We start from the raw sequence: 27,477 nt of genomic DNA, 5'->3' as shown, positions 1-27,477 counted from the left end.
AACAGCCAATCAAATTAAATCTACGTTGTTTTCATCCCACAGCTCTCATCCAATCCAATTGCAGGACAACCACCGAACATGAGTTGTCAAACAATGCGGCAGTGAGAAACAATTATGCCAAAGTTGGTTTCGTTCGGGTTTAAAAACTTCGACTTGGTCAACAAAAAACGAATTGCCGTATGCAAATCACGCAGTTCGAATATTACAGACGGAGACGCAACTACTTCCAACTTCGTTCGACATTTGAAGTTGCACAAAGAAGGGTAAGTTTTGAATGTAAGATAACGTTTATTGGCTAAGTAACATGACTTTCATTTGCTATGTAGTTAAATCAGTGAGGCTGTAAACTCACTGCTAACGTTATAACCATAGACATCTTATAAGGGTACGCAGCATTGGGCGCTACTGCCTACTGGCGCAGACGAGACGCGGAGCCGCCATCTTGGAGTGGTGATCCGCTCCACTCAGTGCAATTCATTTGGCAGGAGCAATGAACTGTCAGCAAATTTAATTCATCTTACCTCACTGAATACCACTGATTTTCACGCGTTTTTTTTGTCATACGTGTAGCTATGATAACGGACACATGTTTTGGCGTTTTTATTATTCATAGTTTGCTTAACAGTAATATAATATTCTTATACGCTATAAGTGACCAGACGTCCGAGATCAAAACTGGGAATATAATCCCAGAGAAGGGGGAAAAAAACAGTCAGCTATTTTTAAGTTGAAGAAACAATATGATTAGATTATATATACATGCGTATATCCTACATAAACAATGTATGAATACATTAGATATCTATATATTTTAGGGACCTATAGACTGTAACTCTGTTGCTGCAGCAGCAGAGAGTTTATTCTGTCTTGACACTTTGTATTGATATTTTGTATTACATTCTTCCCTTAAATGATCATGTTTACAGTGATTGTTTTATATCTATTTTTTATGTATGTCGCTTTGGATAAAAGCGTCTGCCAAATACTTAAACATATATAAACACCTGAAAGTCTTTATATCAGCTAAAACCACCAATCTGTTTCACTGGATTCAGAATAAAACCAAATGCTGTCTTACCCAACAATGTTAGTATTTGAATATTGTTACTTGAAGACTTATTCCTGGTTACAATTATACTGTTAAGAAAGTATTGTCTTATACTTTGCCTAAAATGAGAATGCATCATAATCAGTGGCGGCTGGTGAATTTTGTTTTGGTGGGGCTGAAACTTTGTAAACCAAACCCCTGTAGGGGTGTCATCCTCCCCCAGAAGATTTATTTGTGATTCTCACATACAAATATTGAAGATCTTTGCTCCTTCTCAACTTTGTGGTAATGTTATTTTCATAAAATACAACCAATAGTATGTTAATGTTTGTTTTTGCAACTGTGTTTATTCTGTAAAGGAATGAGTTAAATGTTTAAAATTGTTTAAACTATTAAAATGACTGGTTAATAGTGCTATTATGAATTGCAATGTCAGCACTATTTTTTTTCCTGCAATTTCAAATGCACTTGTTTTAATAAATAAATACAGCGTTTTAAAAGCATACACAATCTGTGTAAAAATATTAGTCTGTGGTTAAAATGACTTGAAAGGACTCGAAACTCAAAATGCAGGACTTGGGACTTGACTTGAGACTTTCTAGTCTTGACTTTGGACTTGACTCGGGACTTGCCTGTCTTGACTCGGGACTTAGATCGAGACTTGGGGGAAAAGACTTGAGACTTACTTGTGACTTGCAAAGCAATGACTTGGTCCCACCTCTGCTTCCAGCAACATTAAGAGGACTGTTTCAACAATGTCAGTGTGGTCGTTATGTCTTCTTCTTATGGCTGTGTTTGTGAAAGTTTTCTTAACTTCTTTTGGATTTTTGATTGATCATGTTCATGTTCAGGCTTTGCCAAATTGTATATTGGTTCATTGGTAAAGTGTCCCACCCTCTTTCCTTGTGTTACCAACTCTTCCCTTCCTTGGAGACAGGAGGTAATGGTTATCTCCTTCACACTGCCTGTTATTATACCATGCATAGACAAACAATAAAAGAAAAACACAATTTCAAGACCCACATATATTTTGTTGCAATATCAGATAATAATAAAGTTTAGAAAATATGCAATTGGATGGAGTACATTTTTTGTATTAAGCTTTATTGATGCATGTTATTTTCAGACTTTTGCGGAACACATAAAATGATGAGGCGGGCAACATTTTAGTTTGACACCTGTGCAGTACAGTTCAATATTTGTCTCATCCTCATAATTGATGTTTTTCTCTACTTAGCAGAAGACCTGTTATTCATTAGTCTTCGTTGTGAATATTCATGCTAATGAAGGTGACATTTTACTGTTATTTATTCACAGAGCTTTGTATATCTACTCGGGGAACCTTCACTCGTTCCGATGGTAAGTAAGCGCTATGATTTGTTTGTGGCATGGAAAAGACCTCTACCAAAGGATTCTCAAACTGTAGGCCTCATATAGTGGTATGCTAAAGATTCACTTTATTAAATATTCAAACACAGTGTTACTGTTCAAACTGTGTGTAATTTTATTGTGGCCCAAAATATTGAATATACTTGTTAAATAAAATCTCTGCCCTGTTTGAATGTATACTTAGGCCTACTATGCTACTGTATTTTAATGTTGGTCATTATGGTGGTACATGAGACCCAAGTGTTTTCTGAGGTGGTACTTAGTGAGAAAGTTCGAGAACCACTGCTCTAGACCTTTCTGTAAAAAATATATAAATGATTTTAAGTGTATGAATGTTATAACATACACAAAAAAGTTCCTGTAAGTGCAGGGGTGCCTAAATGTTTTCCTTCCAAAGACCAAAGTGAAAATGTGGCAAAGGGCAATGGGCCAAACAAAGTGATTTTAAGAGTACAGATGCACAAAAATTAAGTAGTTTAGTCCCATTCTGCCATTATTTAAGGTAGTGGAGATCATGAAGTTCAATAGATGGCATGGCAACTTGTAAGCCTTGCAGACATGCCATCAATGATTGTGTGAGCTTAAAGGTCTACTGAAATGAATTTTTTTTTATTTAAACGGGGATAGCAGATCTATTCTATGTGTCATACTTGATCATTTTGCGATATTGCCATATTTTTGCTGAAAGGATTTAGTGTAGAACAACGACGATAAAGATCGCAACTTTTGATATCTGATTAAAAAAAAGGCCTGCCCCTACCGGAAGTAGCGTGACGTAGTCAATTGAACATATACGCAAAGTTCCCTATTGTTTACAATGATGGCCGCATGAAGTGAGAGAGATTCGGACCGAGAAAGCGACAATTTCCCCATTAATTTGAGCGAGGATGAAAGATTTGTGGATGAGTAAAGTGCAAGTGAAGGACTAGTGGGGAGTTGAAGCTATTCAGATAGGGAAGATGCTGTGAGAGCCGGGGGTGACCTGATATTCAGCTGCGAATGACTACAACAGTAAATAAACACAAGACATATATATACTCTATTAGCCACAACACAACCAGGCTTATATTTAATATGCCACAAATTAATCCTGCATAAAAACACCTACGTGTTTGTTATGCTAGCTCCTAGCTCCTCTGCTAGCTCCTAGCTCCATAGAACACGCCAATACAATTCAAACACCTGATCAACACACACAATCACTCAGCCCAAAAGACCGTTCACCTAACCCAAGGTTCATAAAGCTTATATATTTAAAAAAAGTTACGTACGTGACGCGCACGTACGGTCAAGCGATCAAATGTTTGGAAGCCAAAGCTGCATACTCACGGTACATGGTATTCAGCTGGGAATGGCTAAAACAGTAAATAAACACAAGACATATATATACTCTATTAGCCACAACACAACCAGGCTTATATTTAATATGCCACAAATTAATCCTGCATAAAAACACCTACGTGTTTGTTATGCTAGCTCCTAGCTCCTCTGCTAGCTCCTAGCTCCATAGAACACGCCAATACAATTCAAACACCTGATCAACACACACAATCACTCAGCCCAAAAGACCGTTCACCTAACCTAAGGTTCATAAAGCTTATATATTTAAAAAAAAGTTACGTACGTGACGCGAACGTACGGTCAGGCGATCAAATGTTTGGAAGCCAAAGCTGCATACTCACGGCACCTGGTATTCAGCTGGGAATGACTGAAACAGTAAATAAACACAAGACATGTATATACTCTATTAGCCACAATACAACCAGGCTTATATTTAATATGCCACAAATTAATCCTGCGTAAAAACACCTACGTGTTTGTTATGCTAGCTCCTAGCTCCTCTGCTAGCTCCAAGCTCCATAGAACACGCCAATACAATTCAAACACCTGATCAACACACACAATCACTCAGCCCAAAAGACCGTTCACCTAACCCAGGGGTCGGCAACCCGCGGCTCTAGAGCCGCATGTGGCTCTTTAGCGCCGCCCTAGTGGCTCTCTGAAGCTTTTTCAAAAATGTATGAAAAATGGAAAAAGATGAGGGGGAAAAAAAACTTTTTTTTTTGTTTTAGTATGGTTTCTGTGGGAGGACAAACATGACACAAACCTCCCTAATTGTTATAAAGCACACTGTTTGTATTAAACATGCTTCACTGATTTGAGTATTTGGCGAGCACCGTTTTGTCCTACTAATTTTGGCGGTCCTTGAACTCACCTTTAGTTTGTTTCCATGTATAACTTTCTCCGACTTCCTAGGACGTGTTTTATGCCACTTCTTTTTCTGTCTCATTTTGTCCACCAAACTGTTAACGTTGTGCGTGAATACACAAAGGTGAGTTTTGTTGATGTTATTGACTTGTGTGGAGTGCTAATCAGACATATTTGGTCACTGCATGACTGCAAGCTAATCGATGCTAACATGCTATTTAGCCTAGCTATATGTACATATTGCATCATTATGCCTCATTTGTAGCTATATTTGAGCTCATTTAGTTTCCTTTAAGTCATCTCAATTCAATGTATATCTCATGACACACTATCTGTATGTAATATGGCTTCTAATTTGTTGCGGCTCCAGACAGATTTGTTTTTGTATTTTTGCTCCAATATGGCTCTTTCAACATTTTGGGTTGCCGACCCCTGACCTAACCCAAGGTTCATAAAGCTTATATATTTAAACAAAGTTACGCACGTGACGCGCACGTACGGTCAAGCGATCAAATGTTTGGAAGCCAAAGCTGCATACTCACGGTAGCACGTCTGCGTCTTTGTTATCCAAATCAAAGTAATCCTGGTAAGAGTCTGTGTTGTCCCAGTTCTCTACAGGCGTCTGTGTATCGAAGTCAAAAGTCCTCCTGGTTAGAGTCTCTGTTATCCGAGTTCTTCCATCTTGACTGCATCTTTCGGGAATGTAAACAAAGAAAATCCGGCTGTGTACGTGTTGCTGCTGACTTCCCTCGCAAAATAGAGCTTCGCACCGACAACTTTCTTCTTTGCTTGCTCAGCTTCTTTCTCCATAATGCAATGAACAAATTGCAACAGATTCACCAACACAGATGTCCAGAATACTGTGGAATAATGACATGAAAACAGAGCTATTTCGTATTGACTTCAATGGTGTCCGAATACTTCCGTTTCAATGATTGACGTCACGCGCATACGTCATCCTCAGAGGCGTTTCGAACCGGAAGTTTAGCGGGAAATTTAAAATTGCACTTTATAAGTTAACCCGGCCATATTTTCTTTTTCTTTCTTTTAGTTTATTTCGAACATGAACACATCTACATCATAATACATCACACAATTTCATATCATTTCATTTACATCATGCCCGAAAAGGAGTAGGAAGAAGCAAAGCTTATTTAATCCCACCCCTTTCCCACTTCAAAGCATTTACAATTATATAAAATCATTTACTGATCTTTTTATATAATACAATAACATCTATGAATTAGTATATACAACAGTTTGTAATATGTAATTAATTAATTCAGTCATTATTAACATACTGAGATGAAAAATATTTTCAATAAGGTTGGAAGTTTTTCTCATAATTCTTCTTCTTTGTACTTTGTAAGCACTATTAATTTAAACAACCTCTTAAACTGGATCATGTCAGTACAATTGTTAACTTCTTTACTTAATCCATTCCATAATTTAATTCCACATACTGTTATGCTAAAAGTTTTAAGTGTTGTACGTGCATATAAATGTTTTAAATTATTTTTTTCTCTAAGGTTATATTTCTCCTCTTTAGTTGAGAAGAAATGTTGTACATTCTTTGGTAGCAGGTTATAGTTTGCTTTGTACATCATTTTAGCTGTTTGCAATTTTACCAAATCACCAAACTTTAATATTTTTGACTTAATAAATAAAGGGTTTGTATGTTCTCTATATCCAACATTATGTATTATTCTAACTGATCTTTTTTGTAACATGGTTAACGAATGTAGCGCAAATTTGTAGTTATTTCCCCATATTTCTGCACAATAACTCAGATATGGTAACACTAGTGAGCAGTAGAGAATATGAAGTGATTTTTGGCCCAGGACTTGTTTTGTTTTATTCATTATTGAAATGTTTTTTGCTACCTTATGTTGTATGTTTTGTATATGAGATTTCCAGTTCATTTTATCATCTATTAATACTCCCAAAAATCTGGTTTCTTTTACCCTTTCGATGTCTACTCCGTCTATTTGTATTTGCGTATGATGCTCTTTCCTACTATTACCAAATAGCATTATTTTAGTTTTACTGAGATTCAAAGATAGTCTGTTTTTGTCAAACCATCTTTTTAATTTGTTCATTTCTTCTGTTATTATTTGTATTATCTTCTGTGTGTTCTCTCCTGAACAGAAAGCAGTTGTATCATCTGCAAATAAAACTAACTTTAAGTCCTTTGTAACTTTACAAATGTCGTTTATATAAAGATTAAACAATTTTGGTCCCAGTATTGATCCCTGCGGCACACCACTGGATATATCTAGCCGTGTTGACATATTTTCACCCATCTTCACATATTGCTTCCTGTTGGTTAAATAGCTTCTTACCCAGTTCAATACCAAACCTCTGATGCCATATCGTTCTAATTTTTGTATTAAAATATCATGATTAATTGTATCAAATGCTTTTGTTAAGTCCATGAATACTGCTGCCACACATTCTTTACCATCTATTGCATTGGTAATTTCCTCTGTTATTTTAATTAATGGTATTGATGTTGAGATATTTGCTCGAAATCCATATTGGTTCTCCACGAGCGTCCCACTTTTGTTAATAAATAAATCTAATCGACTATTGAATACTTTTTCCATGATTTTGGAGAATTGTGGAAGTAATGAAATTGGTCTGTAGTTAGTAAACTGGTGTACGTCTCCATTCTTATAGATTGGTACGACTTTTGCAATTTTCATTTTGTCTGGGAATTTTCCGGTTAAAAATGATACATTGGTGATATATGTCAGAGGTTCTGAAATGTCTTCTATAACCTTTTTTATCGTTACCATATCTATTCCATGACAGTCAGTTGAAGTCTTGTATTTACAATTTTTTACAATTTTGATTATTTCTTCTTTTGTTACACTTTTAAGAAACATGGAATTGGGATTTCTGTCTATGAGCTCACTCAAGTCCTCAACTGACCCATCATCTGCATTTGGAATTGTTTGATCCAGATTTGTTCCGATATTAACAAAATAATCATTGAAACGTTCAGCTATTTGGTTCATATTGTCATTTTTTGTATGTCCATCTAGAAAGTACTGGGGGTAATCTTTCTTAGCACCATTTTTAATGATGCTATTTAGGATGCCCCATGTTGCTCTCATGTTGTTTTTGTTCTTGTTTAATAATTGACTGTAGTATTCCTTCTTACATGTTCGTAGTATACCAATTAGCTTGTTTTTATATTTCTTATACTTATTTTCTGCCTCTATAGATCTTTGTGTTATAAATATTCGATACAATGTGTTTTTTTTGTGACAAGCATTTTTCAGTCCTTTTGTCATCCACGGTTGGTTGTTTTTCTTTTGCTTCTTACTACGTTCTTTCCATGGGCAATGTTTATCATAGAGTGTTAGAAAGGTGTTGACAAAATTCCCATATGCATCATCTACATCATCTTCATTATATACATTGTCCCAACTTTGTTTCCTCAGATGCTTCTTGAAGAAAATCATTCCTTCCTCTGTACATAGTCTTTGAAATGTCTTTTTGTCAATGTTCTTCTTCCTGTAGTTCCCATCATAAATAGTAAAGACTGGCAGATGGTCGCTGATGTCGGTTGTTAACAGTCCACTTGTTATATTATCATCAAAGACATTAGTGAATATATTGTCAATAAGTGTAGCACTGTGACTTGCAATTCTGGTTGGCCTTGTGATTTGAGGATACAAACTCATACTATACATTGTATCTGTGAAATCATTAATGGACTTTTGCTTGTTGGGGTTCAAGAGATCAATGTTGAAGTCTCCACATAAAAAGAGTACTTTTTGACTGATTCCATTGAAAGTTCCCTTAATCCAGTCTTCAAATCCTTCAATACTTGAGTTGGGTGCCCTATATATACAACTGATCAATACATTTCTATTTCTTTCATGACATATCTCAATGGTTACACACTCTAAAACATTGTCAATAGCCAGTGACATGTCTTTTACCACCTTGTAATGGAAGTCCTTCATCTTATATACAGCAACTCCGCCTCCATTCTTATTTACTCTATTAATATAATTGAGTTCATATCCTTCTAGTCCAGAGTTCATATCCTTCTAGTCCAAAGTCCATTCCTTTTTTTGGATCCATCCATGTCTCTGATACAGCAATAATTTTGAAAGGTTCTTTAAAGTGTTCCAAAAATAATTTCATATTGTTAAAATTGGCATACAAGCTTCTGCAGTTAATATGAATAATTGACAGTTTGTTATTGGAATTAATGTTGGTGTTGTACTGTACTTCTGTATAATATAAACAATTATTGTCCATGTGAGAAAAAAAATGTATGTCTGGATCTATAGCACTGTCCAATTCCGTCCTGTTATAGTCGGTGCTGGAAAAGGTTATAAATTCTCTGTTTGGTTGATTATTGTTTGTTTGTGTCATGGTTGTGTTTAATTTTTTTATCGTTATTGATATTTATCCAGCTCTGCTATTTTCCTTATGACTATTACTCTTGCTTCCTCTGGTGTTCCATTTAGTTTAATAAATATTTTACAGTTTGCTGTCCATGTTTGTTGTATTTTTCCTTGTTTTCTTAAGCTACGTGCTTTTCTGGCTATGTCTGCGTTTTTCTTTGTTAAATGTTCATTTATGTACACGTCTGTTCCTTTCAGCTTCCTCCCTTGTTTTAGTAATGCGGTTTTATGTTTCCTATTGACAAATCTCATTATTATTACTGGTGCCGAATTATCTTTCTTCTTATGGAGTGGGTGGCAAGCTTCCACATTTGCCATGTCCATGAATATGCCTTTTGACTCCATGAATGTTGCCACTTGCCTCTCTGTGGAGATGTCCAAATTCCCGGGCTCTTCTCCACCATTGGCGGTCACTGCCCGAGCATATGAACGGGGCTTAATATTAAGCCCGGTCAAAATAACGTCATTTATTCTTGTGTATTGTTCCAGTTCATCCACTCGGTCTGTTAACTGTTCTATTTGTAAAGTTTTTGCATCATTCTCGACTCGTAGAATTTTTACCTCCTCCACCAGCTGCATAATTGTCTGTTGGTACTGCTTAATGGCTGATACCTCTGCTGTTAAAAATTCAAGTGATCGCCTTATCTCCTCACCTTCATCAGGAGAGAGCACCTTCTTTGGCCCCATGTTGATTTTGGCTGTCGCGGGTGTTTACCGCCTTCAGCCAAGGCTGTCCCCGGTCCCGTCGTCGCGAGGTGGTCCCGCTTCTGCTAGCTGCTGCTAGCCGGGCCTCTCCCTTGCCGCTCTGCTGCTGTCACACGCCGCCGCGCGAAAGCTGTCGCTCTCGCTGCCGCTCTCGCTGCCGTGAGCTGCTAGCCGGGCCTCTCCCTCGCCGCCCCGCTGCCGTCACTCGCCGCCGCCGTCACCTGCCGGTCCCGTCGTCGCGAGGTGGTCCCGCTTCTGCTAGCCGGGCCTCTCCCTCGCCGCTCTGCTGCTATCACACGCCGCCGCAAGAAAGCTGTCGATCTCGCCGCCGTGAGGTGGTGGGGTGGTGGTCCCACTGCTGCTGGCTGCTAGCCGGGCCTCTACCTCGCCGCCCCGCTGCCGTCACTCGCCGCCGCCGTCACCTACCGGTCCCGTCGTCGCGAGGTGGTCTTGCTTCTGCTAGCTGCTGCTAGCTGCTAGCCAGGCCTCTCCCTCGCCACCGACGTCTTCCGCAGGGTCCCTTCGCCGCTCCTGCCGGCTAGCCTCCTCTCTGTCTTCACTTCAGATAACACGCCGTCACTCCAAACTCAGTCTTTTTTTAATTTTTATTTTCTATTAATATGGTCGTAAATGTGAATTTCTCCGGAAAGCCACGCTGCTTAGTCCGCCATCTTGGACCATATATGAACATATTGGCATGTGTTGCAAAGTTAAGATTTCATCATTGATATATAAACTATCAGACTGCGTGGTCGGTAGTAGTGGCTTTCAGTAGGCCTTTAAAAGAGTATAAATATGTATTCAATTTATGGGAGCCACCCTTTTGCGGGCCAAAAGAAACGACTCTACGGCCCGAATCTGGCCCAAGGGCCCCACATTGGGCACCCCTGTAATAGTGGACAGGGCCGTTACCAGGATTTGAGATAAAAACAATGACAAAATGTGTGCTTGTTCATTTATCTAAATGTCCTTACTCACATGTGCAGGGGATCAAGTAAAACAAAAGTTGACGATGTCGAAAAGAAAATGAGTATATAGCCCGTCTGGTCCGCGAGTTTAGAAACACTAGTGCAGAGCAGGGATGACCACGCCCCGCACTCCCTGGAGCTCATTTGATTGGTTGCTGCAAAGTCCCCTCTTCTTTCGCCTGCTCTCGCTGATTTCTCATGCAGTGCGCCACTTTTGCCACCATCGGTCGCTGAGGGAAAATGAATCGCTGTCTTGTTCATTATGACACCTGCTGAATTAAGGAAGCATATAGGTAAAGATGTGATGAAAAGTTGACAATGCACTCGCTAGTCGTCATCAAGCCAAATGCAAATTGTACACATTACAGGAAGCAGCCACGCTGAACTTCCACTTTTAGGGGTAGGTTAGACTTGTTTTCCATGATAAAATAATACTGTTATAAACGAGTGTGTGTGTGCGTGCGTGCGTGTGTGTGTTCATAATAGCGTGGCTTTTAATTTTCCTGAGGGAACTCTCTTGAAGGAATCAATAAAGTTCTATCTATCTATCTATCTATCTATCTATCTATCTATCTATCTATCTATCTATCTATCTATCTATCTATCTATCTATCTATCTATCTATCTATCTATCTATCTATCTATCTATCTATCTATCTATCTATCTATCTATCGATCGATCGATCGATCGATCGATCGATCGATCTCAGCACGTATTTCCTCCTAATGCCACAATTGAGATTGCATAGAATTATAATGTTGGGGGCATAGCTACGTTTGGCCGCCATTCTGTAGTTTTTGTTGTAAAGCTCATCATAGAAAACTACAGATTTCGGCCATTTTGCAAGTTTTTGCAAGTTATGCACAAAATCTGTTAATAAAAGTAGAGTTGTGTTTCCTTCAGCCACCGAAGGTGGTGTACTCAAGGCACATTGCTTTGAGTATGTAATACGCAACACAATGCGATAGGACACCAATTTGTACTGACTGAAAAACATAACATATTCATATTAACGTATCTGTAAAATTAGCCCACGTTTCATGTTTGTACACAGCTAGCTCGACAGAGTATGTAGTTGTACTAACAATAGCATGACGTTCTGCATGTATATTGGTCATTATTAAAGTGACTCACTCGATGGACAGTTGTGCGTTTGGTCCAGCTCGCCAGGGGCATTTTTATCCGGTTTAGTTGGGGTAAGCACTCTATTTATGTCGACATAGTTTGGCTCCAAGTATATTTACAGCATTAAGTCCTAATGGTCACTCTCTCAGCTTCCGTCTGCTCCAACGTTTCACCCTTCCTTTGTGCTCGCTTCTAGAAGCAGTAGTTCATCCTCCGTATATTAAGTTTCAAAAAGATAAGGTTGGGAATCCTCATTTGTCTAAAAAAAGTCGTCTTTGTTGTCTGTTACCAAGTCTGCCATGATTAGAACACACTCGCGTTTGTTTCCGGAAGTAAAACACATGTTTTGTTGCCGGAATTCACTAATGCACTAAGGAAAAAAGTTCCGTTAATGCATAAAATGACCAAAATACGGTACATGTTATACATTTTACATGTTGTTATGAATGTGCCTCTTACTACAATATATATACCTGCAGTGTGTATATAGAACGTTGATGGAGGGTTTTGAAGGTTTTTTAGAGGGTTTTGAAGGCTACAACGGTGACTCCCATTAGCTGCATCTTTAAATTGTTTTTTATTTGGGCTTTTTAATGAGACTTACAGTGAACAAACAAGCCAACTTAAACTTTAATTAAGATTAGATGAGGCATGTTGTTTTTTTTAATATTTGTTTACGAACAACGTATTTCATCTGCTTTTTGTTTTACTTGCACATTTAAAGGCCTACTGAAAGCCACTACTACCAACCACGCAGTCTGATAGTTTATATATCAATGATGAAATCTTAACATTGCAACACATGCCAATACGGCCGGGTTAACTTATAAAGTGCAATTTTAAATTTCCCGCTAAACTTCCGGTTCGAAACGCCTCTGAGGATGACGTATGCGCGTGACGTCAATCATTGAAACTGAAGTATTCGGACACCATTGAAGCCAATACGAAATAGCTCTGTTTTCATGTCATTATTCCACAGTATTCTGGACATCTGTGTTGGTGAATCTGTTGCAATTTGTTCATTGCATTATGGAGAAAGAAGCTGAGCAAGCAAAGAAGAATGTTGTCGGTGCGAAGTGTCTATTTTGCGAGGGAAGTCAGCAGCAACACGTACACAGCCGGCGCTTCTTTGTTTACATTCCCGAAAGATGCAGTCAAGATCGAAGAACTCGGACAACAGAGACTCTTACCAGGAGGACTTTGATTTGGATACACAGTTGCGATACCGTGAGTACACAGCTGCGCTTCCAAACATTTGATCGCTTGCTATAACTAGCTCGAGCTAGTAGCTAGGAGCTAGCATTAGGAATAATTTGTGGCATATTAAATGTAAGCCTGGTTGTGTTGTGGCTAATAGAGTATATATATGTCTTGTGTTTATTTACTGTTGTAGTCATTCCCAGCTGGATATCAAGTCCCACCCGCGCGCTTCCAAACATTTGATTGCTTGCCAGTACGTGCGTGTCATGTACGTAACTTTGATTAAATATATAAGCTTTATAACCTTGGGTTAGGTGAACGGTTGTTTGGGCTGAGTGAGTGTGTGTGTTGTGCAGGTGTTTGAATTGTATTGGCGGGTTATATATACGGGATCCCGTCCATATTACCCGCTTGAGCTATAACTAGCTCGAGCTAGTAGCTAGTAGCTAGTAGCTAGGAGCTAGGAGCTAGCATAACAAACACCTAGGTGTTTTTATGCGGGATTAATTTGTGGCATATTAAATATAAGCCTGGTTGTTTTGTGGCTAATAGAGTATATATATGTCTTGTGTTTATTTACTGTTGTAGTCATTCCCAGCTGGATATCAGGTCCCACCCGCGCGCTTCCAAACATTTGATTGCTTGCCAGTACGTGCGTGTCATGTACGTAACTTTGATTAAATATATAAGCTTTATGAACCTTGGGTTAGGTGAACGGTTGTTTGGGCTGAGTGAGTGTGTGTGTTGTGCAGGTGTTTGAATTGTATTGGCGAGTTATCTATACGGGATCCCGTCCATATTACCCGCTCGAGCTATAACTAGCTCGAGCTAGTAGCTAGTAGCTAGGAGCTAGGAGCTAGCATAACAAACACCTAGGTGTTTTTATGCGGGATTAATTTGTGGCATATTAAATATAAGCCTGGTTGTGTTGTGGCTAATAGAGTATATATATGTCTTTTGTTTATTTACTGTTGTAGTCATTTCCAGCTGGATATCAGGTCCCACCCGCGCGCTTCCAAACATTTGATTGCTTGCCAGTACGTGCGTGTCATGTACGTAACTTTGATTAAATATATAAACTTTATGAACCTTGGGTTAGGTGAACGGTTGTTTGGGCTGAGTGAGTGTTTGTGTTGTGCAGGTGTTTGAATTGTATTGGCGGGTTATATATACGGGATCCCGTCCATATTACCCGCTCGAGCTATAACTAGCTCGAGCTAGTAGCTAGGAGCTAGCATAACAAACACCTAGGTGTTTTTATGCGGGATTAATTTGTGGCATATTAAATATAAGCCTGGTTGTGTTGTGGCTAATAGAGTATATGTATGTCTTGTGTTTATTTACTGTTGTAGTCATTCCCAGCTGGATATCAGGTCCCACCCGCACGCTTCCAAACTATTGATTGCTTGCCAGTACGTGCGTGTCATGTACGTAACTTTGATTAAATATATAAGCTTTATGAACCTTGGGTTAGGAGGTGAACGGTTGTTTGGGCTGAGTGAGTGTGTGTGTTGTGCAGGTGTTTGAATTGTATTGGCGAGTTATATATACGGGATCCCGTCCATATTACCCGCTCGAGCTATAACTAGCTCGAGCTAGTAGCTAGTAGCTAAGAGCTAGGAGCTAGCATAACAAACACCTAGGTGTTTTTATGCGGGATTAATTTGTGGCATATTAAATATAAGCCTGGTTGTGTTGTGGCTAATAGAGTATATATATGTATTTTGTTTATTTACTGTTGTAGTCATTTCCAGCTGAATATCAGGTCACCCCCGGCTCTCACAGCATCTTCCACTCCCCACTAGTCCTTCACTTGCACTTTCCTCATTTACAAATCTTTCATTCTCGCTCAAATTAATGGGGAAATCGTCGCTTTCTCGGTCCGAATCTCTCTCACTTCTGGCGGCCATCATTGTAAACAATAGGGAACTTTGCGTGTATGTTCAATTGACTACGTCACGCTACTTCCGGTAGCGGCAAGCCTTTTTTTATCAGATACCAAAAGTTGCGATCTTTATCGTCGTTGTTCTCTACTAAGTCCTTTCAGCAAAAATATGGCAATATCGCGAAATGATCAAGTATGACACATAGAATAGATCTGCTATCCCCGTTTAAATAAAAAAAATTCATTTCAGTAGGCCTTTAAATGACATGCTCCATATTTACCTGTAGACTATCTTGAGACAGGACACTTAGTTTTTTGCATATTAAATTGTATTAAATACAATAAAATACCCACTACCTTTTTTGTTGAGTCGTGATTTGAAAATGTATTTTGCAATCGGAGGTGTAATAACATGTTGCAAATCAGTGATATGAGAATAAGACAACTAGGAATACATAATTTACATAATAATACTCTGACGTTTTGACGTCGTTAAATGTAAAAAAAAAACTAATTGGGTCTATTACACCAGGCATCCTCAAAAAGACTGAAAAATACAATTGAAGGCGGCAATAGTTGGGGTAGAGGGGTGTTCTGTCGATATCTGCTACCCATTCATGTCTGCTACCCAATGCTACTGAGCATGCGCCAAACGCAAATATTTCAAATATTTGCCTTGAACGAAAAGCAGCAGCTGCTTTGCCTTGTGTACAAGTAAGTAGTGACTTTTACATGATGTTTTTTTCATTGTATCTTCTGACCTGCAGGCATATAGATAATTACAACGTGAGAAATTTCACATTGTATGTTCATCCTCATCGAAAGCTCGGACAAAAAGCAGCTGCCTCATAGTAAGCAGTGATTATAAATCACGTTTCTTTCATTGTATCTTCTGACCAGTAAGCATGTAGACCAGTGGTTCTCAAACTTTGTTCATCAAGTACCAACTCAGAAAACACTTGGCTCTCCAAGCACCACCATAATGACCAACATGACCACAGTACCACAATTTGAGAATCACTTGTATAGACAATTACAACGTAAGAAAACTACTGATAGTTTTTTTTCGAGAAAGCAGCCAAATTTGACAAAAAGAGGGGCCCACACGATATTCTTTCAGGGTGCCAAGAATTCCTAGCAACGGCCCTGAATGTCCTACACAAAGTATATTTGCAGTCAGTGATATCACATTCTTTTTGTCACACAAAAAATACCAAGGACAGTGTAGGAGCCATTTAAGGCATCCTTATTTTTGTGTTGGCATTACTTTCTTTTGTCACTAGGTGGCGGGCTTTTTGGGTTGAGCAGTGCAGGGGGGAAGGCATATGTAGGAGCACAGGTGAGCCAAACGAGGAAGGACTCAGGTGTGGGAGCACAAACCGTTCTTATCAGCAGCAGACAACAGCAAACCACAGCAGACAACAGCAACAGGCAGGAGAACATATAACTAGGGATGATGTTTGATAAGAAATTATCGAGTTCGAGTCTATTATCGAATCCTCTTATCGAACCGATTCCTTATCGATTCTCTTATCGAGTCCAGATAGGTTGTTGTATATGGAAAAAAACACACAATATTTGGTTTAACAAAAGCTCACTTTTATTATATAAGAAAACAATTTAATCTAAAAAATAAATAAATATTGACCGTTGCCCCCCTAAAAAAAAAAAAAAAAAAAAATATTGACTGTTGTTACCCAAAGTATATTAAGTGGGATTTTTCAGAAAAACAAATATATAAGGTAACACAAAAACAACCTGTCTCTGTGATCACTATAGGTGTATAAATAATACTAGTGTTAAATAAAATCAGTCCCTTGGGCACAAAACTGGAAATAATACAGCTCTCCAAAAAGTGCAATTCTGCTGCTATTTGACATAACTGTTATGATGCTTTGACATTTTTGCACTTTATTTCTTTATTGAAAGAAAATTCTATGAATAGAAAAGTTGTTTGCAAATGTGGTTACAATGCTAAAAAATGAAAAGTTAAAGCTAAAAAAAGAAATAACACTTTATTGAGTTAACATTATTTCTTTATAGGGGGAAAGATGTTATGAGCTAGAGAATATAACAACTACACTACCCATCATGCAACGGGAGTGACGAGCATGCGCGGTAGCCCCGAAAAGTGTTGTTGCATGTCGTCACCCGTGAAAGTAAATGTCAAGAACTCAGCCAACACGCCTCGTCTGCATTATTTATAATTAGACAGACAACACATATACAGTGTGATTTTGTTTTGTTTACAAGTAAAGAAAAACAAAAGTTGAAAAAGGGAGATCTTGTCATATATGTATGTGCTGCGGTTGCTATAAGAACGTTGCGACAGCTGCCGTAAAGGAGGTGCGTTGCTATGTTTCCGGTTGGTCGTGAAAGTGTTCGTCATGTGTTTGTAGTCTGCTCAAATCTCCCAGTAAATTTATTCATTGGATTATACCTTTTGTTTTGAACTTTATTACACATTGGAGCGCTTTTTCCCGTCCATTTTTTTCCTGCTTTCGCTATCTGCGCTTAATGACCGAGCTACGTGACTGATTTCTTGTGATGTCACACGGAGCATTTCTGGTCGGAACGGGATTCGTTCCGAGGGGTTCGAATATAGAACCAACTCTTTTTCTTTACTATAGTGGTCTCGATAACGGGTACCGGTTTTTAAAAAGGGATTCGAGTCCGAGGACTCGGTTCTTTTCTTATCGAACAACCGGGAAAACCGGTTTCGAGTATCATCCCTACATATAACACAATATCACTGCAATAATCCCTGGTATGTTTCATTCACCCTGCAAATCCGTTAATAAATATGCATAAACTGTAGTGATGGGTTGATGAGGCCTCATGAAGCGTTTCAACACATTGCAAAACTGTATTGATACTGTGTCGATACTGTGTCACTAAATACTGACATCTGCTGGACATTAAAAATCCCTACAAGCAACCTATGGACCGACTCAACTGACACTGATTTTATGACCTAGTACAGGGGTCACCAACGCGGTGCCCGCGGGCACCAGGTAGCCCGTAAGGACCAGATGAGTAGCCCGCAGGCCTGTTCTAAAAATAGCTCAAATAGCAGCACTTACCAGTGAGCTGCCTCTATTTTTTAAATTGTATTTATTTACTAGCAAGCTGGTCTCGCTTTGCCCGACATTTTTGATTCTAAGAGAGACAAAACTCAAATAGAATTTGAAAATCCAAGAAAATATTTTAAAGACTTGGTCTTCACTTGTTTAAATAAATTCATTAATTTTTTTACTTTGCTTCTTATAACTTTCAGAAAGACCATTTTAGAGAAAAAAATACAACCTTAAGAATGATTTTAGGATTTTTAAACACATATACCTTTTTACCTTTTAAATTCCTTCCTCTTCTTTCCTGACAATTTAAATCAATGTTCAAGTAAATTAATTTTTTTTATTGTAAAGAATAATAAATCAATTTTAATTTAATTCCTCATTTTAGCTTCTGTTTTTTCGACAAAGAATATTTGTGAAATATTTCTTCAAACTTATTATGATTAAAAAAATTTTTTAAAATTCTGGCAAATGTAGAAAATCTGTAGAATCAAATTTAAATCTTATTTTAAAGTCTTTTGAATTTCTTTTAAAAATTTTGTTCTGGAAAAATCTACAAGAAATAATGATTCGTCTTTTTTAGAAATATAGCTTGGTCCAATTTGTTATATAGTCCAACAAAGTGTAGATTGGATTTTAACCTATTTAAAACATGTCATCAAAATTCTAAAATTAATCTTAATCAGGAAAAATTACTAATGATATTCCATAAATTATTTTTTTAATTTTTTCAAAAAGATTCAAATTAGCTAGTTTTTCTCTTCTTTTTTTCGGTTGAATATTGAATTTTAAAGAGTCGAAATTGAAGATAAACTGTTTCAAAATTTAATTGTCATTTTTTTCATGTTTTCTCCTCTTTTAAACCGTTCAATTAAGTGTAAATATCATTAATTATTAATAATAACATAGAGTTAAAGGTAAATTGAGCAAATTGGCTATTTCCGGCAATTTATTTAAGTGTGTATCAAACTGGTAGCCCTTCGCATTAATCAGTACCCAAGAAGTAGCTCTTGGTGTAAAAAAGGTTGGTGACCCCTGACCTAGTATATACAATAATATAAACCAAGTCATTGTATTTCATTTAGGATTATTTCATATCTTCATTTAAATAAAAATATATTTTTATCTTTTTTAGATACAGTCAAGTAATGTGAACATGTATCGTGACTAGGATGGTAGAAGGTGGGGATTGAACCCCAGTAACCAGCAACCCTCCGATTGCTGGCACGGCCACTCTACCAACTTCGCCACGCCGTCATTCCTGTACCTTCTCTAGTAACAGTAGTGATGGGTCCTGGAACACAGATGCATCGGCGCATGCGTCGAGCTCATAGAGCGAAACCCTGTGTCGGTGCGCGTACCGCTTTTAGAAAGTCACGTGACCGATCATGAGCTGCTTTGGTCACGTGACCGATACGCGAACTGTATCGCACTGACGCCTCCTCTGTGCCCTGTGAGCAACGTTCCCTCTAAGGTGCGCGTCTGCGCAATTGCGCAGTGCTCAAGCGTCCTCCGCGCACACCGTGCGCCGCACAGCCAATATATGCCGCGCACCAAATCAAACCCATCTGAATTCTAAACAAAATAAACACATTTATTCTGTGTAATTTTGAAATGCAACTTTGAGTGACAGTGACAACAAGCGGCCCTAACGGTGTTCGTCAACAACGCACATTGCGCCGCTTCCTAATAAACACAGTTTGCCGCGCAGGCGTCAGTGCGATACAGTTCATGAGCGGTCACGTGACCAGAACAGCTCATGAGCGATCACGTGACCAAAACAGCTCGTGTTCAGTCACGTGACTTTCTAAAAGCGATACGCGCACCGACACAGGGTATCGCTCTATGAGCTCGACGCATGCGCCGATGCATCTGTGTTGCCGGACCCATCACTAATAAACTGGATTTCCGACTGGACCTCCTTCATATACAATGTTTGCTACTGCGTAGGATCACTCCCTCAAACCTGTTGAGTAATGACAATAAATTGGAACATTTGAAGGTGAAGATTGCCATTACAGACAGTATTTCAGTGTCCTCAATGGTAGTCATCTTTGTGCTTGTGGATACTTGTGAACCAGTCCTACAATTTTCCTGTTATTTTCAACTGTAGTAGATTAGTGTTAGATTTGTATAGTACATCATAAATAATATGTTTTCTCTTATCAGGATAATCCAACAGGACGATTTCCCCAAGACACATGTATCGACAACAAGTTGTGAAGTCCAAGAATATGTAAACAACTGTGGCAACTGGAGTATTGGGGATTTTAGAATGAAAGTTGGGTGTGTAGCACACATATGCATTCACTGTGGTAATGTCAAATCCTTATCTGTAATTAAACACTGACACCATTGTGCAGAGAGAAAAGATATTGATGAACAAGAATAAACAAAATTACTAAACAGTAATAGAAGTACTTCTATTACTTCTATTACCGTTTTTTGGGGGGGGATAAAGATAATTTTATGGTTTTAGTCAGTGTAAATAGTAATGCTTTTACTTTTACAAGTTTATTAGCTGCCATTCTTGTTTAGTGATAGCTGTAAAATAAAATAAAAAGGTCTAACAGCACCTATAAAGGTCAAACTGCAGTCATGTGATAATGTATAACTTCTCGTTCCCTTTCCACAATACATAGTCGCACACAAGTTAAAAAGAAGGAGTAGATTTTGACACAGTAAAATAAACCACATTCTTGGATGTAATAATAGATAATAAAATGAACTGTTAATGTCATATCAAATACACAACATTAGGTGGCAAGAAATACATAAATAATGATGAATAAAGGCTAATATGTATTGGACCAGGCAGCTGTAAGAAGGTCCTGGGTTTGATTACCAGGGCCGGGGTCTTTCTGTGTGGAGTTTGCATGTCTCCCCGTGACTGTGTGGGTTCCCTCCGGGTACTCCGGCTCCCTCCAACCTCCAAAGACATGCACCTGGGGATAGGTTGATTGGCAACACTAAATCGGCCCTAGTGTGTGAATGTGAGTGTGAATGTTGTCTATCTGTTTTGGCCCTGCGATGAGGTGGCGACTTGTCCAAGGTGTACGCTGCCTTCTGCCCGAGTGCAGCTGGGATAGTCTCCAGCTTGCTAGTGCTACCATATCTGAATTGTTGTGTAGAAATATGGGGAAATAACTACAAAAGTTCTCTACATTCACTAATCGTGTTACAAAAAACAATAAAACATAACGTTGGATACAGAGAACACGCAAACTCTTTATTTTTTAAACCAAAAATATTGAAATTCACTGAGTTGTTGCATTTGCAAACAGCGAAATTTATGTACAAAGCAAACTATAACCTACTACCTAGAATGTACAACAATTCTTCTCAACAAAAGATAAGAAATATAACCTTAGAGATAAATGTAATTTAAACATGTGTATGCACATACAACAATTAAAACCTTTAGTATATCCGTATGTAGTATTAAATTATGGAATGGATAAGCAAAGAGGTCAAACAATGTCTTAATATGATCCAGTTTAAGACACCGTTTAAACTCATAGTCTATACAAAGTACAAGGAAGAAGAATTGTGATAAACATTTAAAATTTGATTAAAAAATGAAACCATCTTATTCATCTCATTGTGTGAATAACAACTCATATAACTATTTATTGATAACTTTATCATTCATGAAGTTAAATTGTGTACAAATTGAGAACAGGAAGTGAATTCAATGTGTTACTAATTGCTATGAAATGGAAAAGGGGTAGGATTAAGGAAATACTGCTGTTTCCTACTCCTTTTCGGACGTGTTGCAATGAGAAACTGGAAACGTGATGTATCATGTTCTAACTGTATGCATGTTCGAAATAAACTTAAACCATAACCATAAACCATACATGAATTACACACTTTGCATGTGTTCTAACAAACATATTTTATCTTGTGTTGTAGATTGAAATATGCACAGCCAAGCACTCAGAAAGGGTAAGAGATACAAAGACGAGACTATGTAATATTTCATTTGATTTCTGAGGTAATAATGAATATATGAATATGAAATGTAAATGAATTGAGTACCTGATGTAGTAAATAAACCCCCTGAACATACAATGCAGACCATGTAGTACACAGTCAACGAATATAAAATGTCTTTGCTCCCCCCAGACGTACTGATGTGAACTCTGTCACTAACTGGAATGCTCCTTTGGTTTGGGAGGGAACTTTTGATCCAGTGGTCATAGATGCAATCTATAAACCAATGAACCCAAGAGTTGCTGTGGTGGTGTTTGCTGTTGGCAAGTATGTAGAACTACTTGGCAAAGTGGTTTGTTATGTTCTGTGATATTTATTTGGACTATTTTGTCATATTCACAGATATACTCGCTTCCTGAAGGGCTTCTTGGAGTCAGCTGAAAAATACTTTCTGGTCGATTTCCAAGTCACGTATTATGTCTTCACAGACAACGAACATGATGTACCTAAAGTGAGACTCTATTTGTTAACACATTCATTTTTTGATTATTGTTTCTATGTCGAATTATTTATGACTTTTCCGCCTGCACTTCAAAAGGCTGAGAAGATCATAGAGGACGCTTTATCAGCAATTTCACACCAACTATTACAGGAGTTTGTCAGGTTAGGTTGATCATAGCATCAAAATACTATTTGCAGTAAACGTTATTCAATGCTTAGTAAATAACGATCCATATGTACATAGTACATACAGTACATCCAACTGTATTTTACAACCAACAGTGGTGTCTCCGGTCTTCTCTCATTATAATTTCATTTTAGTAGTTTTGTTGGTTATTTATTGAATATACATTTGATTGCTGGTTTTATTTTATTGATTTCATTTCTTGTGGCCCGCCACGTCAATTTATATGGCCAATCCTGTCATTTTATGTGGCCCACCACAGTGTTTTACGTTGCCCGCTGACTCATTTTATTGAAATATTGTGCAACAATTAAACACTTCGGGCCTGATCAACAAATGTTTCTGGTATTAAAACACGTGCAAACTTCATAGTACACACAAAGCTGATCTACCAAACTACCAGAGGATTGCGTCTCTAGCGTAATAATGAGCACAATCCATGTATCGTGTCTGTCTTCATGAATATGCAGAATGTTTACTGATCATCAGAACGCCCACAGTACTGGGAGGAACATGCAAAAAGTACTATTTAGCACACAAAGGGGGATTTATCAAGGCTGAAACTGTTCTGCAGCCCCTGTTTTGCCTCTTTATTTGGTATGTCTAGAAAGGATGTGCTAATTGACAGAAATAGTTGTAAGAAAGTAGGGGATCGCGCTGCTTGCGTCGACATATATACACACAATTTTATAATTCGCACATGCTGTTTAGCGCATGGTATTTGAATCTCAGTAGATCAGGTCCTTTATCCTTCTTACTAAATGTATATGTTCTTTTAATTTTTATAAAAAAAACTTGCATATGCTGGTATGTAATCGCATTTATTATCATATCACAAACTAGGGTTTTCCCTAGATTGCCAAGATACGGGCGTGGTCACCATGACATCATTCCATAATTTGCATAATATTCTATGATATTATTTTCTCTAAAAAGACTAAAAAAATGTATACATACATTTAAAAACAGATATGTTATTATTAATTAGTATTAACATGTATTTTTATATAGATTTGCCATATTTTCAATTGTTGCTGCTTATTGTATAATGTACTTTGAGAATTTTTCAAGTGTCTAGAGACATTTGATGACTTTTTTAAAATTAAAAGCGGTGGGTAGAACGGCCGTGCCAGCAAAATCAGGGTTCCAGGATCGATCTCTGTCTCTGGCCATCCAAGTCACTGCCGTTGTGTCCTTGGGCAAGACACTTCACCCTTGCTCCAAGTGCTGCTCACACTGGTGAATGAATGAGGGGTGGTGGTCGGAGGCGCAAATTGGCAGCCATGCTTCTGTCAGTCTACCCCAGGGCAGCTGTTGCTACAAATGTAGCTTACCACCACCTATGTGTGAATGTGGATTGAATGAATAATCGGTTCTCACTTCTCTGTGAGCGCTTTGAGTATCTAATTGATAGAAAAGCGCTATACAAATGGCCAGATATTTTTGGGGTTTCCATAATAATGATCCAGCCAGTCTACGAGCGTATGGAATAGACCACATACCAAACAACATTCAAAAGGAAGTAAAATCTAAAAATTTAAACAATGTGAAACTTTTTCGATTTATAAACCTATTTGTAAATTTGTTTTGTGTGTGTCCCAGCAGGCACAAGACATTGATACAACGTTGATTATACATACATGTCCTTTAAATCTGACTTTGAAACAACGTTGCAAAATAGTTGTATTTGTAAATTGAGACAACGTTGATGTCTAACTTTTGATCCACGTTGTTGGTTGAGAAATTACCAAATTGCAATAGGCAAATCTACGTCATAACCTGACATTGAACAATCGTTATCAAAAAGCATGTTGTTTCAACATTGTATTTGTGTTGTAAAATATTGATTGGAAAATGACCAAAATTCAATGGTCAAATCAACGTCAGAACCCAGCATTGATGAAACGTTGTCAAAAAGCATGTTGTTCCAACGTTAGGTTTGAGTTGCTCCCGGTCAAGACCTGATTCATCAAGTTCTCAACATTGTTTTAATGTGTTTACTCTTTGAGGGCAATTGGGTTTTTTTTAAGATTGACTTGAGTAAAAATAACCACATTTGCACATTTCCTGGTCAACCACAGCAACATGAGGCTGCTGGCTCCGATGCCGCTCAGCTTTCCTGCCTATCTGGCTGGAGAGGCTGAGGGTGGGGCTTACTGGCTGGTCTGCTTGTCACAATGTTGCCAAAATAATGTTTTCCGAGACATCTACTTTTGTAGTTTCTACATTGTAGAATCTAAAGCCTGTTTAATGTTTTTTATTGTACAGTACATGTGAGACCATTATTATTGGTAAGTGAGTATAAATAGAGATAAATCATACTGAAAGGCACTGTAGTACTCTGAATCACGTTTGTTTTTTGTCAGATGTAAGAATGTTTTTTAATACTCTGCTGAACCAATAAATGAATGTGGCTGCCAATATGGAGGATTATATACCCAAGATCAAAATTTTAGACAAAAGAGAGGTGATCGTACACAGTTTTTATAAAGAACAGTTTCTGGAAATGTCATAAATGGGATAAGGAACAAGTGGTCGATCCTCGTCTCGATTCAGGATTCTTAACTATTTGGGGATAGGGCCTGGCGGACATGTTCAATTGTGAAAGTGTAATAAACAGGGTGTTCCCCAATGTTACTTGTTGAGCAGGTTCTAAACATTACCTTTTACCCTTACCCAGGTTAAACTGGGCAGCGCCCGGAACATCTCTGTGGTCCCTGTGCCCAGCGCCCAGCACTGGCAAGAAGTGGTTCTTGGAAGGATGGAGTGGGCGACCAAAGCCATTGATAATCAGGTAGGACATTCTTGTCAATCACACCCGATAATGTCACAATTCAGTTTTACATACACATAAATCGTGTCTTGATTTGTCTACAATCATGTGTTCCAGATCCGGAGCAAGACCGACTATCTTTTCATGATGGACATCGATAGCGTGTTCCACAACCGCTTTGGAGCCGAGTCTCTCAGTAGACTTTCTGCTGTGCTTCACCGTGGCTACTACAAGGTCTGTTCACTGTTTTTTTGTGGGGGGTTTTCAAGATGGCGTCGCTGTAGTGGCTGCTAGCTGCAGGAGCTCTGTGCTCTTGTGTATCCCCCTTTTGTGTCCTTGATATGTCCCCCTTCTTTTCATGTGTTTTTGCCTGGGGCCCTTTGGGACTGCGCAACAAGAGGTGGCACTTTTGTGACTTCTGCTGTGCTTTTTGGTGCTTTTTTGTAAACTTTTGGATCTGCCTTTGGGGAACCTTTTGGCCATGACCATCTTTGCACTGGAGCCCAGCAGCTGGCTTTTTGCCACACCGTAGAGTGACCGGAGGAAAAGCAGACCAGAAGACGGGGCTGCGGATCTGGCAATGAGCATCGGGGTGGAGGGTCTTGATGGAGTCCTGGCTGAAGACGCTTCAGTCTCTATGCGACGGATTCTGGCTTGTCCGTGCAGACTGGACATTGGCCGAGAGCTCATAGGCAGCCTAGGATGAAATCAGCTCTAAGGCTGCAGCTAACGATTATTTTTCTATCGATTAATGTATAGATTATTTTTTCGATTAATCGGTTAATCTATAGATTATTTTTTTCGATTTATCTATAGATTATTTTTCCTTTTACCGATTTTTTTTTTATTCAAAATGAAGATGAAAAAATAAATGTAGGCCCGTTTTTTCAAAAGGCATGGCTTTTATTTACAAAAAAAAGAAGTATGGCCACTCAGTCAACATTGACAACAACATGACTAAATATTCTGTAACAATGTAAACATTTAAAACTTTTAACATTTAACAAAATTAAAAGTGCTTTTTAATGTGCAAATATAAAAGTCAACATCCAGTGCAAATCTTAATATTCTGCAATAGTATAAGCATTTCAAAAGTAAAAGTATTGCTTATTTTGCTTTAAAATGTGCAAAAATAAAGATAAACATCCAATACAAAAAAGTGCAAAACGAAATATTCTGTAACAACAGTGTAAACATTTCAACAAAAGTGAAAGTATTGCTTATTTGCTAAAATGTGCAAAAATAAAGATAAACATCCAATACAAAAAAGTGCCAATCTAAATATTCTAGAGCACTGTAAACATTAAGTATTGCTTTTAAAATGTGCAAAATAAACATCCAGTCCAACACAGTACACAATAACCAATTCTACTCATTCCAGTGAGTGACTAACAGTTGTAATGAAGAAAGGTTAGCATGTGTACATGCTCTGGTTCTTTTCATGTTTACAATATTCCCAGCAGCTGAAAATAGGCGCTCAAAAGGGGTCGATGTGGCTGGAACTGAGAGGTAATTAGCCTTCACCTCAAGCCAGGACTGCGAGTGAGCTGAGCTGCAGTTTATATTTCTAGAAGGTCAACGGGCTCATAGTGATGTTACTAGTAGTTGACTGGGAGGTGTTTATTATCATTTGGGGAGAGTCCGCTGCCTGATGCTCACCTGCTAAACACCTATCTGCTCGACGCTTAAGCGCTGACTACATGCGCTCTGAATATGCACTGATGATTGGCTGATAATGCTTTCTGTGTACCAATCAGATGGTTGTGTGGGTGGGACAATGCTGCGTGCTGAGACAGAGGCAGAAGGAGCAAAGCAGCTTGTTAACACTTTAGCTTTAGCTTAGAAACTCGTTCGGTACACCCCCGTACCGAACCGAAAGCCCCGTACCGAAACGGTTCAATACAAAACACGTACCGTTACACCCCTAGCAGATACAAATGACACATTCATGTTTTTGTGTAATGATGACAACGTATGCTCGCGCGGACGATTGACTAGTTGATGGTTGATGGTTTTCTTTTCAAATGTTCGTTCATAGCCGTTGTGCTGCTAT

At 38.3% G+C, this 27,477-nt stretch overlaps 1 protein-coding gene across 3 annotated transcripts in view; it reads left to right on the top strand.

Moving 5' to 3' along the window:
* Positions 1 to 27,477, top strand: part of LOC133633653 (globoside alpha-1,3-N-acetylgalactosaminyltransferase 1-like) — a 53,064-nt gene that overhangs the window by 21,092 nt on the left and 4,495 nt on the right. The window contains exons 2-8 of one of the 3 annotated variants that reach the window (XM_062026239.1): positions 2,366 to 2,407; positions 20,200 to 20,316; positions 21,946 to 21,978; positions 22,159 to 22,293; positions 22,369 to 22,477; positions 25,332 to 25,445; positions 25,542 to 25,658. In XM_062026239.1, coding sequence (XP_061882223.1) covers positions 2,366 to 2,407; positions 20,200 to 20,316; positions 21,946 to 21,978; positions 22,159 to 22,293; positions 22,369 to 22,477; positions 25,332 to 25,445; positions 25,542 to 25,658 — 667 coding nt within the window. The remainder of the gene's footprint in view (positions 1 to 2,365; positions 2,408 to 20,199; positions 20,317 to 21,945; positions 21,979 to 22,158; positions 22,294 to 22,368; positions 22,478 to 25,331; positions 25,446 to 25,541; positions 25,659 to 27,477) is intronic. The other 2 variants (XM_062026249.1, XM_062026254.1) reach the window with 2 other exon arrangements.

The sequence above is a fragment of the Entelurus aequoreus genome, linkage group LG02 (genome assembly GCF_033978785.1).
Source record: "Entelurus aequoreus isolate RoL-2023_Sb linkage group LG02, RoL_Eaeq_v1.1, whole genome shotgun sequence".
Classification (NCBI taxonomy): Eukaryota; Metazoa; Chordata; class Actinopteri; order Syngnathiformes; family Syngnathidae; genus Entelurus; species Entelurus aequoreus.
This window is presented reverse-complemented; position numbering and strand designations above follow the sequence as displayed.